This window comes from Trichomonas vaginalis, chromosome II (genome assembly GCF_026262505.1).
Source record: "Trichomonas vaginalis G3 chromosome II, whole genome shotgun sequence".
Lineage (NCBI taxonomy): Eukaryota > Parabasalia > Trichomonadida > Trichomonadidae > Trichomonas > Trichomonas vaginalis.
Window position 1 is genome coordinate 13379678 of NC_067204.1, and position 15694 is coordinate 13395371.

The 15694-nt window shown below is 36.6% G+C and overlaps 10 protein-coding genes and 1 pseudogene across 11 annotated transcripts, besides 3 other annotated features; 6 read left to right on the plus strand and 5 right to left on the minus strand.

Annotated features, from left to right (window-relative positions):
• Nucleotides 1–19: 19 nt before the first annotated feature.
• Nucleotides 20–3832, plus strand: TVAGG3_0538760 (protein of unknown function, DUF4106 family; the record flags this gene model as incomplete). Its single annotated transcript, XM_051237831.1, has 1 exon — nucleotides 20–3832. One exon carries the CDS (start codon nucleotides 20–22, stop codon nucleotides 3830–3832), a length of 3813 nt encoding a protein of 1270 aa, XP_051095655.1.
• Nucleotides 20–3832: a mobile genetic element.
• Nucleotides 2423–4067: a mobile genetic element.
• A 79-nt stretch (nucleotides 4068–4146) lies between these two features.
• On the plus strand, nucleotides 4147–4731 carry TVAGG3_0538780 (uncharacterized protein; the record flags this gene model as incomplete). The annotated part of the gene is made up of 1 exon (XM_051237832.1): nucleotides 4147–4731. One exon carries the CDS (start codon nucleotides 4147–4149, stop codon nucleotides 4729–4731), a length of 585 nt encoding a protein of 194 aa, XP_051095656.1.
• A 32-nt stretch (nucleotides 4732–4763) lies between these two features.
• On the plus strand, nucleotides 4764–5197 carry TVAGG3_0538790 (uncharacterized protein; the record flags this gene model as incomplete). The annotated part of the gene is made up of 1 exon (XM_051237833.1): nucleotides 4764–5197. A coding segment is annotated over one exon (434 nt), but the record flags the coding sequence as incomplete, so codon positions are not given.
• A 289-nt stretch (nucleotides 5198–5486) lies between these two features.
• TVAGG3_0538800 (uncharacterized protein) lies at nucleotides 5487–5744 on the minus strand (the record flags this gene model as incomplete). Its single annotated transcript, XM_001326676.1, has 1 exon — nucleotides 5487–5744. One exon carries the CDS (start codon nucleotides 5742–5744, stop codon nucleotides 5487–5489), a length of 258 nt encoding a protein of 85 aa, XP_001326711.1.
• Nucleotides 5745–5774: 30 nt separating this feature from the next.
• Nucleotides 5775–6893, minus strand: TVAGG3_0538810 (DNA/RNA polymerases family; the record flags this gene model as incomplete). The annotated part of the gene is made up of 1 exon (XM_051237834.1): nucleotides 5775–6893. One exon carries the CDS (start codon nucleotides 6891–6893, stop codon nucleotides 5775–5777), a length of 1119 nt encoding a protein of 372 aa, XP_051095658.1.
• A 13-nt stretch (nucleotides 6894–6906) lies between these two features.
• Nucleotides 6907–15694: part of a mobile genetic element that runs on past the window's edge.
• TVAGG3_0538830 (protein of unknown function, DUF4107 family) lies at nucleotides 7680–8096 on the minus strand (the record flags this gene model as incomplete). The annotated part of the gene is made up of 1 exon (XM_001326677.2): nucleotides 7680–8096. A coding segment is annotated over one exon (417 nt), but the record flags the coding sequence as incomplete, so codon positions are not given.
• TVAGG3_0538840 (uncharacterized protein) lies at nucleotides 8295–9176 on the minus strand (the record flags this gene model as incomplete). The annotated part of the gene is made up of 1 exon (XM_001326678.1): nucleotides 8295–9176. One exon carries the CDS (start codon nucleotides 9174–9176, stop codon nucleotides 8295–8297), a length of 882 nt encoding a protein of 293 aa, XP_001326713.1.
• Nucleotides 9226–10087, plus strand: TVAGG3_0538850 (annotated as a pseudogene). The gene has a single exon. A coding segment is annotated over exon 1 (862 nt).
• TVAGG3_0538860 (uncharacterized protein) lies at nucleotides 11342–12106 on the minus strand (the record flags this gene model as incomplete). The annotated part of the gene is made up of 1 exon (XM_051237835.1): nucleotides 11342–12106. One exon carries the CDS (start codon nucleotides 12104–12106, stop codon nucleotides 11342–11344), a length of 765 nt encoding a protein of 254 aa, XP_051095659.1.
• On the plus strand, nucleotides 12444–13371 carry TVAGG3_0538870 (organellar and viral DNA polymerase type B; the record flags this gene model as incomplete). Its single annotated transcript, XM_051237836.1, has 1 exon — nucleotides 12444–13371. A coding segment is annotated over one exon (928 nt), but the record flags the coding sequence as incomplete, so codon positions are not given.
• TVAGG3_0538880 (keratin-associated protein family) lies at nucleotides 13779–14777 on the plus strand (the record flags this gene model as incomplete). Its single annotated transcript, XM_051237837.1, has 1 exon — nucleotides 13779–14777. A coding segment is annotated over one exon (999 nt), but the record flags the coding sequence as incomplete, so codon positions are not given.

Here is a 15694-nt window from a genome sequence, read left to right on the forward strand (position 1 = left end):
GTTTTTTACTTCACTTAAAATGCCACGTAAGCTACGTAAGAATATACGTAAGAGGAAGGGAGCATTGAAACATCCAATAGTAAAACTGACACCACAACAACAGTTGCAACAACAAATGATGAATGACCCCACTATGTTGCAACAAATGTCAAGCAACCCTATGCTTTTAAACCGAGTTATTGGTGCACAGAGTGGAGGTTTAAGAGCGGCACTTTTAGCGAAAATGGCAGGCTATGGTGGAGCTGCAGACGGAACAGCTTATAACCCTCAAAGTCAAATGAATTTGAGTTCACTCAAAAATCAAATAACAGATGTCAAAAAGTCAAACATAGACATACAGAAACAAATAAGTGAAAACGAAAAGAAACTAGAATATGACAGACACACAAAGAAACTCAATGAGTTAAACGTAGAGAAAAAGAAGAAAGAAGAACAACTGAAAGAACTAAGTACAGAGGAATATGCGAAAAAAGTGTCAGAAAAAGCAGCAGAAGTAGCAAAAATGGAACAAGATGTTATAAATTTGAAAAACCATACTACTCAATATAAAGTACTGAAAGATGAAGAAATAAAACAAAAAGCCCTGAAGACATATATGGATAGCGATGAGTATAAAAAAGAAGTTGAAGCAAATGTAAAGGCAGAAAAACTTTTACAGTTGCAAAACCAAACCGTACAGTATGAAAACTTAGCACAAGAAAGTAAAAATAACGACGCAGCCATGCAAAAGGCAATGAAAAGCGCAGAATATATAAAAGCTAATAATGACTGGTTAGATGCCCAAGCCAACGCTAAAGCAGCCCAACTTATAGGGTCAATAAGGACAAAAATACAAGCGGATGAAGACAGTTCAAATGAAGCTTTAATGAATGCTGACTTTAAGAATGCCTTCGAAGCTCTTCATAGTAAGGTGAAACTAGTGAACGACTTCTCATCTGGAAAGAAACTGAAGTCTGAAGGTTTCGACAAAGAGTTAAGAGAAGTAGCACAAAATATGACGAAAATAACAGATGCAGCAACGAGACAGGCAGTTCAAAGTGCCTATGACGCCGTTAGAGCAACTGTTGTGGAAAGTCAAGAAAAAGAGTTACAACAGACCAAAACAGACCTAGTAAATGCTTTCTTAAGAACGAAAAGTCAGGTAGGACATTATGCTGCAGATGGAACATATGTGCCAGCTGGTGGAACTTATATACCACCAAACCCTCCAAGAGAAGCACCTGCACCAGGACTACCTAAAACATTTACATCGTCACATGGACACAGACACAGGCATGCACCAAAACCAACACAACAACCAACAGTTCAAAACCCTGCACAACAACCAACAGTTCAAAATCCAGCACAGCAACCAACAGTTCAAAACCCTGCACAACAACCAAAACCAGCACAACAACAACCACAAACAGAGCAAGGACATAAAAGAAGTAGAGAAAAAGGAAACCAAGAATTCTTAAAAATGCTTAAGGAAGATTATGGTTACCCAGATACTCTTGACTTTAGTGACAGATATAAAGAAGCTATTAGAAAGTTCAAGGAAGGAAATACTGACCCGAACCTATTTAGCTTTATGGTTCAGCATAAAATCGGATATAATCTCAAACCTGGAAAATACAAGCTCGCTAAGGGATATGATTTAATAGCATATCATCCAAATGACATGAATGAATTTACTCCGAGATATTTGATGTCAGAGCTAAATGATAATTCAACTCTCTTCATGAAACGCGTAAAAAATAGAGACGGAACGAAAGAAGAAAGGTTTATGAGTCCGGATGACTTAGATAGGGAACTTTTTAAAAACGGTCTCGGAATATATGAAATGCCAGCAGATGAGGTACAAGAAACTCAACAGGAAGAAGTTCAGATACAACCAGACATGGAAGAAATAGTTCAGCAACAACAGCTAGAAGAGCCTGAAGGAAACGAACAAGTCCCTCCTTTGGAAACTAACTTCACAGAACTAGATGAAGATTTGGAACAGCCGAAAAATCTTGACCCTCAACAAGTGTATGCGGAGAATATGGAATCTTTCCAAGAGTCTAAGAAAAATTCGGCTGACATAGTAGAAGAATATCAAAAAATGTTCACCGACATACAAAAGACTCCAACATCAGATGAAAATATTCAGCATAGAATGGAAGTACTGAAAGAAAATGTACGCAAATACAATAATCCTTTTTACTTACGACCATATAACGTTCAATCTTTGGCTGAACTCGGTGAAAATAAAAGGTTAAATTTCAACAAAACATATAGAAATGAAACATTGTTTAAAGTTCATTCAGAACCTAACCAATATGGAAACAAACCTACTTTTGTTTCTGCAGACTATGGAACTACAATGAGATGGGGTCATAAAGCTAATCCGGATAGGTGGTTCATAAACTTACAACCTCAATTCCAAGAAGTTGTAGACGCAATGGAAGTGAATGGTGAACCAGATATAACGGGTATTTTCAGCGCGGCTTTAATGCCATTGAAAGATATGAAAGATGCAGATATTTTGGACCAGTATGAAATGAACATGGCTGAGGGAAATATAACACCTGACGTTCTAGAACATTTATCTCAAAGAACTACACAGAACCATAGAGATGGTATATTTGGTGAAGAGTTTAGAAAGAAAGTTAGGGAGAGAGAAGGAAGAGAACCTATTGTACATGACCTTGCAAACGAAAGTTTGCAAAATATCATAAAAACTTACTTTGCAGACAATGAACCGAGAAGGGATGAATATTTAAGAAAACTCAAATGGACAGTACCAAATGAAATGTTAGTATTGAAAAACATGTTCCTTGACAAAATAAAACCAACTACAGAAATAAATGACGCAAGACTGAAACGTTGGGTAAAAGCTTTCCAATTCACAAAAGATATTATTGGTTACATGGAAAGAAAACCAGAATGGCTACAAAAACATATATTTGGAAACGAGCTTATTCCATATGGACAAGCTCTGTTTGAAGAGCTTGAACCGGAAACTCAGGAAAGAGTCATGCAAACAATAAGCGAAGACTCAAATACAAACTATGACAAAATCTTTCTAGGATATAGGTTACCTGAGATGGGCGACCAGAGCCCAAAGGCAAAAAGGACATGGGAAATTTACAACCTTGTAGTAATTCGGAGGTACTTGCTGGAACTGAGGTTGCTGAGGAGACTGTTGTGGTTCTGCAGCTTTCGGTTCTTCTGGCTTTGGAAGGCATTCAGGAAGAGGAACGTCAGTCATCCGTTTGTGTCCTGTCGGAAGGAAAAATTTTTCCTGTCGGAAGGAAGAACTTTTTCTGTCGGAAGGAAAAACTTTTTCTGTCGGAAGGAAAAACTTTTTCTGAAGTTCGACCAAAAAGTTCTCAATTTTCGAAAATTTGAATGGTTTACGGACGGACAACTGGAAGAGTTCTTCCTGTTGTCGGGAAAAATTTTTCCCTTTGTCGGGAAAATATTTTCCTGTCGGATGGAAGAACTTGGAATGCAAGAAAGACTTGACGAGGCAATTTACCTAATTGAAATTAACGACTGCGTAAAAGACTACTTGCGCAAGGTAATGAAGCCCAAGGTCAAGTTCACCACTATTTCTGGAAGGTCTACACTTCAGCTCGAGACTTCGACTGGAATTTCAATTCAAATACCAGACGGGACAGCCTACGATGGCATAAAGGACGCCAAAAGAGAAGCTCTTGTTAAGTTCCTAAACAAACGTCCTTGGATAAAAATACCAAACAAGGAGAACCCCCTACCCCATATGAAATTGGCAATTCAGTCTCTCCTTCACTTCTCTGGTCAACAATTCTTTATAACTACAGAAGGCGACATTCAGCCAGTTCAGTAAACATCTCATTTTAACTCACTTTTTTATGTTTTTACTCACACTCGTACTCACCAGGTATGAGTACAACTATTTCAACTGTGAACCTTGTAGTGACCGGTCTTCCTGCAAATGCAAGTTCGGTCAATACACAGTTTATGGTGGCAAGAAAGACAGTGGGGAATGCGCGCTCGAGAGAGAATTGAAATTCCAGACCCAACTCCAACAAGAACTCTCAAGTTACCAGAGTCTCATGTGAAGAAGAAGCCTTCTGGTAAGTTTCTTATAGCCATCTATATGGCACGTTTAGAGTAAAAACATTTTTTTTCATTTTTTGAATGAAGCAAGTTAAATTCGTCCCACACCAAACTCAATGGACCGATGAAGAGTTTCAAGCTATGGTTGAAGGTGTTGAGAACGACATAGACGGCGAACTTGAAGGAGCTCAAACCACAATTGCAACCAAAATTGCACAAGTCAAAGAAAAGATAGCTCCACTTAAAGCTACCAAAGCTACTCTTGACCTCATGGATACTTACCGTTTAGAAGTAAAGAGTGGAATAAGACAATTAAAATTGAAACTTCTAAACTACGAAGCTATACTCCAAAAGTTAGCAGAAATGAGAAGACTTTACCAGAGCTACTTACATGTAAGGGACTTACCTTCAAGCAGTCCGACCAAAGATGAATTTTCTGACATTGTCCCAATTTTGTCCGAAAGTCAGCTCAGATGTTTTGAACTGCTCCCAACATATCCAGAATATGAAAATTTGCCTGAACTCTTTCGGTTCCTCAAAAAACGTTTTTTGGTTCTCATGTTCGAAACTTTTATCGGAAGAGACAACAAACGTTCAGAAGAAGAACAAGATATTATTTTAAACTTGTTGTATGACATAACTGTCATAACAAGCTTTTTGAAGTAAAACCGCCATTCTCAAACCACTTCATTTTTTCGATGTCCGAACAAGCACCGAAGCCGAACACAATGGCAGATGTCCTTTCAAGGTTGCCAGACAAGCGCCCAATTCAAATTCAAATTGCCCAATTGAAAGCTCATCTGACAAACACCATTAAGACTCTCCAACTTAGTCTTATGTCAGAGATGACCAATCTCAAAGCCGATGTCCTCAAGCAAAAAGCTTCCAATGAGAAAGTCCTGAACGATTTCTCAGAATCGTTGCGCAATTACGAGAGAGAAAACCGAGACCTTGCCAGACTCATATACCGTTTCTTCGAAGAGATAGACGCCATCTGGAAGGTACTCGGAAAGGACAGAACATGCAACACCGTACTTCGTGAGTACCAAATTGAAGAAGGAATTGTCGAGGAAGAAGAGGAAGAAGAGAAACACGAAGAAGAGGAAGTTTGGGCAACCCTTGTTGCCGATGACGCTTACGAAATTTCCCAACCCTACCCATACCAAATCCGCAACAAGGAGACAGGCAAGGTTCTTACCCCAGTCCTCAACAACTTGGGACACTTGAACCTTAACCTTCGGAATCGCGGTTCAATCTCCATGGGCAAGCTTGTCGCAATTCAATGGGTTCCAAATCCAGACAAGAAGACGAAGGTCAGACACATTGACGGTGACAAGCTCAACAACCGTAAGGAGAACCTCGAGTGGTTCTAAGAGTAAAAAAAAATATTTTAGGGGGAAACCCCAAGTAAATTTAAGTTTTTATTTTTGGTATTGGTACCAATTTTGGAATGTGAAGACCACATCCCAACCTCTGTACGTGAGTCTTGGGTCCACGTCTAAGACCCTTCTGTAGCAATTCCAAGCCCGAGCAAATTCAATTGTCAACCACTCATCTCCTCTGTAGTCTTCAATCCATTCTTTGAAGAGACGGTTGAGTTCGAGCCTGGAATATCTCTTGCCTGGGTCCGAGACCAACATTTGGTTGAACTGGACGAAGCGCTCAGGGATGTACGCCATTAAAAAATGTCACTTTTTTGAAAAACGTTTTTACTTCATGCAATGTTTAACTATTTCACCATCTTCTTTAACACCCCAGTACTTACGCTTGGGGAGGACATGAACTTCGGAAAATACCTTATCTAGCTTAAAACAGCCCATCTTTTCACCGACTAAACCCATTTCAATGAGTTTGTTATAGCCTTCTTCGTTCGTCATGAGTGCGTCAATGTTCTCATAGTAAACCTTGACTTTCGATTTGACTTCCGAGAAGAACTCATTGTAGTTGTCAAGGACTGCCTTTGCGAACTGAGGGTAAGACCAATGTTCGACAATAGGTTTTAATGTGGTTACTAAGCCACTTTGACCTTGAGTGAATTCGTACTTCAAAACAAAAGGAGAAAACCTTTCAACAAAGTTGTCGACCTTCTCATAATGTTTACTCTTCATCTCTTGAGGTTTCTTAATGGAATATCCCCATGTCGAATTCATAAGCAATTTGAGTGTCATTGCAAGTTTGGGGTTTGAAGCTTTCCTAATATCATACAGTTGTTGTATGACTTTTCCAACTGTATAGTTCCTTCCCGGGAACTCACCATCTTCGTTTGGAATTCCAGTCGGAATATATTGGACAAACCTCATGTATGCAGCGTTAAGGTCGACATAGTATATCTTTTCATCTGAGTCGAACTTGTCGCAACCAATTGGTCCAGTTTGTGGAAATTCAAGTGAGTCTCTTATCTTCTGAGAAACTTCTCCTGTTATCTCATAAACATCGTCGAAGCAACCTGTTTCATATAAAACCTTCTGACCTAACTCAGATGCTCTCCAATACAATTTGACGTCAATTGGATGTCTCAATGGAAGTTTGTTTATAGCATCTTGAAGTTCTTGCAACCTCATTGGAAGTTCTTCTGGTTCAGGTTGGTATCCGAACAAACCAACTCCTTGTGGAACTGTGTACTTCTTTTGTACTAGAACTTTGTCTGGAACAACTTTTGGTCTTGCTAACAATGAAAAGTTTGTTTCGTCTTTTGGTACAAAAGTTTCTGTCAGCTTGTCATCTGGAATTGGTTCCAACAAACCTTTCTCGAAAAGAATGTTTACAGCTCTGACAATGTTGCACTTACTTTTACCAAAGAATGGGTTTGTAAGACTTTCGTTCAACATGAAGTGGTTGTGGAGTTAGTATGGTTATCTTGGGTACGGCGGCATTGCGTTCCACCTTACTCAATATAACCTTAAATATTTACAAAACCAGTAACGTATATTTTACAACACGAACGCAAAAACTAACTTAACCTTAAATATTTACAAAGCCGCCAACCACTTCACTAACGAACTCACTAATGTAAAAATAAACGTTCTCACTATCGTTCTCACTAACGACTTCACTAATGTTCTCATAAATTTTCCTCAATATCTTCATCATCAGTGTTAACCCTATTGTAGTCATACTTGAAGCCATAAACTTTCTCTAACTTCTTAACGTACAATTTACATAACTTACCTTCGTCATCGTATGGTTTAATGATATAACTATTTCTATCTTTATACACAGTCAATGAAAAGTCAACTGGTCTCGGATGTATTTGAAAGAACATGTTATGTTCAGGAAGGAAGAATAAATGTTTAAATGTATGTTTGTTATACTGTGGAATTCGAATGAGTTGCTTTTGTTCTGTCATTTATATAAAAATAAACGTTCTCGCTAAATAATAAAATAAACTTAAAAATTAATGATATCACCACTCCCACACGTATGAAAACATAGCACAAAAATAAATTTAGGTGAAGAGGTGAGATTTCACCTCTTTTTTCACCTGTTTTTTCACCCACTTGAATTCATTGTTTTATAACTCTCTTCCTTGGTTTCTTTTTAGTTGCTTTCTTCACGTCTGTCTCCAGCTTAACTGTCTTTCTTCTTCGTCCGTAATGATACCAGTTACTTCCACCAGTCAATGGGTCAAATGGTCTTTCGTAAGGGTTTCCATACATTCCATAAGGTCCGTATGGATAAACTACTGGTGGAGAAGAAACATTTTCTTTAGTTCCATCGACTCTATTTAAATGCATTGTTTCACCTTTCATCTGGTCATTAAAGTCTTTTGCGTGTTTTGCAAACTCATCGTCCTTTCCTAAAGCATTTTCTGACTCAGTCGCAACCAAATTGGATGCTTTATTTATGAGCCCTATTTTATTTAATCTTAACTTCTTTGCAACCCAGCCTCCAATCTTTCCTTTATTTGCATCTAATGTCTTCGAAACCCTTCCTCCACTCATTTTATTTACTGCGTCATAAGCTCCAAGTGCTTTTGCTCCAAATGCTAATGCTTTTGTTCCCATTGCGCCTAAAGCTGCCCAAGCTACCATTTACACCATATTAAAATCATCTCTCTTCAATATTATCTCATAAAAGTTCTCGTTACTGGAGAAAGTCAATGAAACATAAACATTCTCATTCATAAACTTCTTTCTTATCTCATCTATTCTCAATAAAATATCTGAACAATTGCTAACATCTTCTACAACAGTTATTTCATCATGAATGACCTTTAAAAACAAGCTCATTTAATATGCTATTAAAATCATCTCAATAATGAGTCCATCCTTTCCGTCTTTGGGTAGCACAACATCTTTCATTGAAGAAGGTTCAACAAGTCTTATATTAAACTTACTGACAAAGTTTGTTATACTATAATGCTTCGGCGGCGAATACATGTAGTTTGAAAGACATAATATAGATTCTTCAGCAAATTCACTTATACTGGATTTTATAACAATGTTCTCACGAGACCAAATACCACCAATTGACAATCTTGTAAGCAATCCTGCTGAACCTTCTACTGTAAACGTCGATGGTAACATTCCACGAAGGTCATCTATTGACATCGTTGAGTCACTGTATTTAAATATTTTCTTAAAGCAATCGTCATTATCTAACCATGCAATAGCTTTGAAGTTTTCATTCGAATATACATCTGCTTCATTAAATGTAAATCCTGACTTCTTTGCAGAGATGACTTTAAAATCTATTGAGTTTGTTTCAAAATTATATGCTATGGTAACTTCTGAAGGTAATGGATGCCCTTCCGCAGTCAGTTGTTCTCTCACTACAGTTTGAAGCTTTGTATTAAAAACTTTCATGTCATCTCCTGTATCTAAGTTCACATACACAGCAACAGGAAAACTATCTTGCTTCTTTGTCTCATCATTATATCTCAAAACATTAAAGTTCTTCAATAATATTGTTCTTCCTGCTGGAATACTTCGAACCTGTCTGATTTCAATAGCTTTCTCACCTCCTACATACTCTACCCAGTGCCTTGGATATTCATAAGTATACTGACTTTCTTGAATTTTGGTTGGTTTCATCATAACATGTTCATAGTATATCTTTATACTCTTGTCAGTTAGACTCGGTGCTATGTTCTGAATATTTCTGACTTGCATTTTTAATGGAGATAAAATGAAGCATTTAATACATGACGTAGATGAAGACATGAATGAAACTACAGACAAACTTAACTCTTCTCTCATTCTTCCTTTCAGCAAGGACTATGAGTTCTGTTCAAATGGTGTGTATTTCTATTGTGGAAAGATGGGTTCAGGTAAGACATTTAACCTCATTCGTCATATACTCATAACAGAGCGTTTAGGAAACGACTCTTACTATGACCAAATCATTATATCAGCAACTTCAGACTCTATGGACTCAACAGCGAAAACATTTATGTCAAAAGTTCAAGCCTCTGTCGTTAAAGTTCCAGACAGTGAACTCATTGAATTTCTTCAACGTTACATTCGACGTAAGAGGAAATATTATGCCATCGTTGAATTTATACAGTCAGGAATGCAAAAGACTTCTGAGGAGATGGAAAGAATTATTGACAAACACCACTTACGTCAGTACTCAGGAGTTTACGATATGAAACGACTGACAAACTACATTCTGTCAAAACTTTCAAAATACCCCTTCAAAAAGTATCCATCAAACACTCTGCTCGTTTGTGACGACTTCGCTGGTAAAGGTTTAGTGTCAAAACCAGACTCACCATTAGCTAACATCATTACTAAAGTCAGACATTACCACTTAACTGTAGCAATACTTATGCAAACATGGCGTTTCCTTGCTTTAAACATAAAACGTCTCATAACTGACTTCGTTATCTTTCAAGGTTTCTCACGTTATGATATTGAACTCATTTGGAAACAGTCAGGTATAACATTACCTTTTGAAGAAATTTGGGAAGCATATAAGTCTCTCATCTCTCCTCGTTCATACCTTGAGATTCATATCATGACTAATACCATTAAAGTCAAAAATATTCCATGGGAACGACCAACATTGTTTTAAAGTTTAACCTTCAATTGACTGATGGTAAACAAATTCCATGCATCTCTGTCGCCATTTCTGTTAATATTTTTGCTGTCATTCATATCATCCACTTCTCCATCCGTTAGCTTTTGAGGATATGCGTTAGAATAGCTGTTCTTAAATGAAGGCTTTTCACCTTTGAGAGCATAAACTCTATAACTTTCTGCATACTTTATGTTTGAACCTCCTGAGCCATCATTGACATAAATTTTTATAGGCTTCCACCCTTTGTTCATGTTCCTGCTTCTTCCCTTAGCTCTTTTGTTCAGTAGTTCTACATCTTTATACACAGCACCTGTCTCAGTGAATTCAACAATATTTTCATTCGTTAGCTTTACATTCAAACCCTTGTCGAGTATATTGTTCATTTCATACATATAAAAGGTTTTTATTCTATATGAAATGAGAAGCAAATCCATCTTAGCTGGTGCCGTTAATGTTCCAATTGAACCAACATCAAATGTTGACTCACGAACGACAAACAATATTGTCATAAAGAACTATAGTTCAGAGTGTTTGAAAGAACCAGAACCAGAGCTGAAATCCGTGAATTTAAACACAGCTTCAAACGCTAACGCTACATCAGATGTTAAGTTAGAGTATCCACCACTGGACCAAATTCTTTCAAGAGAAGCCAACGACAACCCTTACACAAATGTTCAAACAAATCCTTCAGATAACGTAGACCATTACCTTCTTCAGTTATACCAAACAATTTTACTCAAAGACGATAAGAAGCTTTTGACAAATCTTATAAGCAAGAACCAAATAATTCTAACAAAGGAGGACCTTGAAAATGTTATCTCACGAATAACAGGAAAGCAATGTGTCATTGACTATCTCGACCCTGAAATCGAATGCTGTGGTCAAACTCCATATTCATGAAAATAGGTAACATCCGCATCATTGAAACACCAGGAACTACAGGAGTTGAGTTTAAGTATAAATATTCGAACGAGTATACAAAACTTTCAACAGAATATAAACTTTGCTTGAAATATGTTTTAGTAAATTAAAGCAATTTGTAATATCTATCCAAAACTTCTTCAACAGTATCGAACTCATCTTCATAATGCAAACCTAATCTTATTGACTTGGTGCAGTTTTCACTAACACAATATAGCGCTTTGCGCTCGGCGCCTTTGACGCCTTTTTCTGTTCTCTTGACTGACATAACTAACATTTGTTTCATCAAACAGCAACAACCAAAGTTCATGACCTAATACATAACATTCATACTTTATATTTTTAGCTCTGAGTTCTCTTGTAAGCTGTTGCATTTAATATTTTCTAAAAAGTCAACTTCAACAGTCATTCGCACTGGTGCCTTCAGTTCTACAGGCTCGCCTTGAAAGTCAACTAGTCTGAATTGCATGTCTTTCAAATTATAAGGACTAATGCGAACCCATTTACCTAAATGAGTTGCTATGACAGGAACGTTTGGAATGAACATTGAATTGACTGCATAACAGAAAGATTTATATTCTACTGAACCTTTACTATTAACTCCTGAAATGCCTGTGACATTAGCTATTTTTGACTCAATGTATAAACAATTACCATAACATACGTATGGAACAGATTTCATCTCAATCGTTTTGTCAACACTTTTCAAAGGAAATGTCATATGGTATGCTCCCAGAAGCAATTGAACTCTATGACTCATTCGTGTTATCTTAAACTCTTTCTTGCTACTGAACTTCAATGTTCCCTCAGAAGAGAGTTCGATATCTATGTTGTCAATAGTTTCTTCATTTATGAGAGTATCTATGACTCCAGCAATTTTATCTATTCTATACTCTGCTCTGTTAGGAAATGTTATAACACTTCTTTTGTCATCTATTTCAATCTCTATGAAATCTGTTTCATCTGTTATGGCAAAAGTTGCGATAGTATTGAAGTCAACAACTCTGAAAGCAAGTGCTTCATTCTGAAGACCTAAGTTTGTTTGTAGCTTTACTGTCCCGTATTCGTTTGGGTCTGTACTTTGCAAATAGAACAACATTTTATTCTCATTAAAATATGACTATTGCTGCATATGCGTATGAAACAAATGAAGCAAGAAGAGCACTTGAACTAGTAAACGAAAACTCAACTTTAACCATTGAAGGCAATGATTTAGTCATTGACGATGGAAAAACTAAAAAAGTCATTGATTTCGATACTTTTAACACTTATGACCCATTCATTACAACAAGCAAAGTTCCTATATAAATGATGGAACGGTGCAATATATAAATTCTACAGTAGATGCCTCATTAGTGAAAGTACTGAATGTTCTCATTGAATTGTTAAAGAGCTTTCGATTTGACGACAACATTAAATGCCTAAAGAATTTAGTCATGAATGAGAAACAAATTCTTGGCGTTGCTGGTAGCAGTAATGATGTACACCTTATGACATTAGAATATTATAACGAACATAAAGATGAACTGAAAGGAGAGAAGGGTGACACCGGACCTCAAGGACCACAAGGAATACAAGGAATACAAGGAATACAAGGAATACAAGGACCTCAAGGCGAAAACGGTTTGGATGGAAAGGATGGAAAGGATGGAAAAACTGCTAAATCATGGATATGGGACCTTATAAATACTGGTTTAACAGCTGCTTCATATGGAGTTCTTCAATACCAAATCGGAAAGATATGGGCAGTACTTGGTGAAGAAGTTTTAGATGACGTTAAAAATGCTTTGAACTTCATTTCAAATGGTTCGGATACTATTAAAACTTTATCTGGTTGGATGCAAGAAACAAGGAGTCAAATAGATACTGTAAGACGTATAGCAAACAATGCACGTACGGGATTGGATACTTTACGACAAGCACAAAATACACTAAAGGAAGCAAATGATATTCTTGGCTCAGTATCAGACATGCATGAAGATTGGCTTAAAGGTATTGACAAATCTTTAAAAAATCACAGTCAGTCTATTGCTGACTACAAGAAAAGTATAGATTTTTTACATAGTGCTATGGACGTACATGATGGAAGCATAAGGAACTTACTTAATGCTAACAATAACTTACCAGGAACTATTAAAGCATTTATAAAGTCCTTTGTAAAACCCGGTGCTCTAACATTTAGGTCTTTGAGAGCAAGAGCATTGAAGTCAAGAGATGCAGAAACTCCAACAGAAGGAACTGAAACAACAGAAACTCCAGAAGAACCACCAAAACCAACAGCTAATGAAATATTGTTCGAATATTTTCCAAGGTACTCTGTTCTCATTGCATACATTCAAGAAATACTTAAGAAAGCAGACTTGACTTTAGGAGATGATGAAAGTTCTGTATATCTTTCGTTCCAGTTTCAAATAGCAGAACTTTTGAGACAGATATGCTTAATGTATGACAACATCTCTGATTTCACAAGATATGATGACGACCATGACCCCGAACACGGTGAAGAAGAAGTTTTACAAACATCCATTAAGACAGGAAAGGTTTTAACTCAAAGTCTCATTATTGACACCAAAGATGGCGAAGTGGACGTTCTTCAAGAGCTGAAGAAAAATACTTCTTCGGGAGGTGGTGGTAGGCATGAACTTGAAATAAATGAGATAGAAGAGAAATTAGCCGAAAAAGCAGATAAAGAACATAAACACAATATCTCCGATATAAATGAACTTCAAGCTACATTAAATAGTAAAGCGGACAAAAATGAACTTGACGCAATGAACAAAGTTTTGAAATCTCATAAACACAATATCTCCGATATAAATGAACTTCAAGCTACATTAAATAGTAAAGCAGATAAAAACCATGTTCATTATATAAGTTCAGATGAACAGATTATAACGGACTACCATGGATATTTAACACGAAGTGATGAAGCGAAGACAAAAAATGTTAATGAAAGAAGATATAAATACATTCGTGCTAAAGGTTATGACATAAGCTGTACTGTACAGTATGATGTAGCTAAAGCACCAGAAGCATTTGGTTATACCGGTGAAATTTATGCCTCTACTTTCAATGTTAACGGTGTACTAGTTGAACCAAGATTTACTTTGAGAGTTAAGTCAAAAATAACGTTTGAAGATGCTATTAAAAGTAAAGCTGACAAAGATGAACTCGAAGCAACGAACAAAGTTTTGAAATCTCATAAACACAACATCTCCGATATAAATGAACTTCAAGCTACATTAGACAGTAAAGCTGACAAGAACCATACACATAAATCCTTCACTACTGTTAGAGCAGACGACATAATATTGAACTTTGACCTTGGTTCAAGTGCACCTTTAGAGAATCCGAGTACAAGCGTAAAAGATACTCTTAACAATTTAGATAACAGTTGCAGGAATATTGAAAGTCATGCCAGAAACTTTGAAGCACATGAACTACCCGCAATGTTAGATAAGAAAGCTGACAAAACTTATGTGGATGCAGAACTAACAAAGAAATTTTCGAAACCAGATACAATGACATTTACAACAGAAATTATAAATGGTGAACCAGCAACTCCATTTGAATTTGTTAGAGGTCTTCAACCAGATACTTTTGAATTTTTCTTGGATAATTCTATTGAACTAACATTACATTATAAAAGTGGAACAAATGCAACATTTCATCCGGGAGATACATTCCAAATGGTATTTAATGACATAAGTTCTTTAGAATATGTTTATAGAGTTATGAGCATATATGATTTAATATATCCTATAGGAGCTGTTTATACGTCTATGAATCCAATAAATCCAAACACTTTATTTGGTGGTAGATGGTATGAAATAGTTGACAGTTTTCCATTCTACACTAATACGCAGTCAATGAAGATGGGAGGTTCAAAGAAAATAGGTATTGAAAACCTTCCTTCACATATGCATAGGTTCAGTGGAAGAACATCTGTGGAAGGAAACCATTCACATTCAATAACAAAAAGAGGTTATACAAATCTTGCAGCGGGTTCGAATAGACAGGGAATGAATAGATATGATATCTCAATGACCCAAAGATGTTAGCACAGGTATTTTCTGTGGAACTGCAGGAAATCATACACATGTTGTAGCTGGTATTACAGACCCAGCAGGTAATGGAAAAGATTATATGCCTCCTTATATAACAATGCACGCTTGGATACGAGTTGGTTAAAATCTTTAACTTTACATAAATGAGCTTGAAAGAAGTATTCGAACAACATCCATGGAGGTCATTTAAAAATTCAATGAAGCTGCAAAGAGTTGGGATTTACTAACAGAGCTGAAGTGAAAAGGTTCTTTGACAAAAATGTTGTACATCAAACAAAAATAAACCCTTACGACTACTTTTTACCAATTTACTCCAACACTCCTGACGCATACCAATTTGACACTCTCATTCAAAGCAGAAAAGGAGGACATAAACCATTCCTCATCTTCATTAATGTTAACACTCGCAAAGCTTTTGCGTATATAATGAGAAATAAAGGAACTCATGAAGTGTTAAGAGTTTTACAAAAGTTTGTAGCAGAACATAGCCCAAGTATTTTAACATCAGACCAAGACGGTGCATACCTCAGCAACGAAATCACAGAATTTCTCATTAAGCATAACATAACTCACTACACTACTGAAGACCATAACCATAACATACTCGGTATCATTAACCG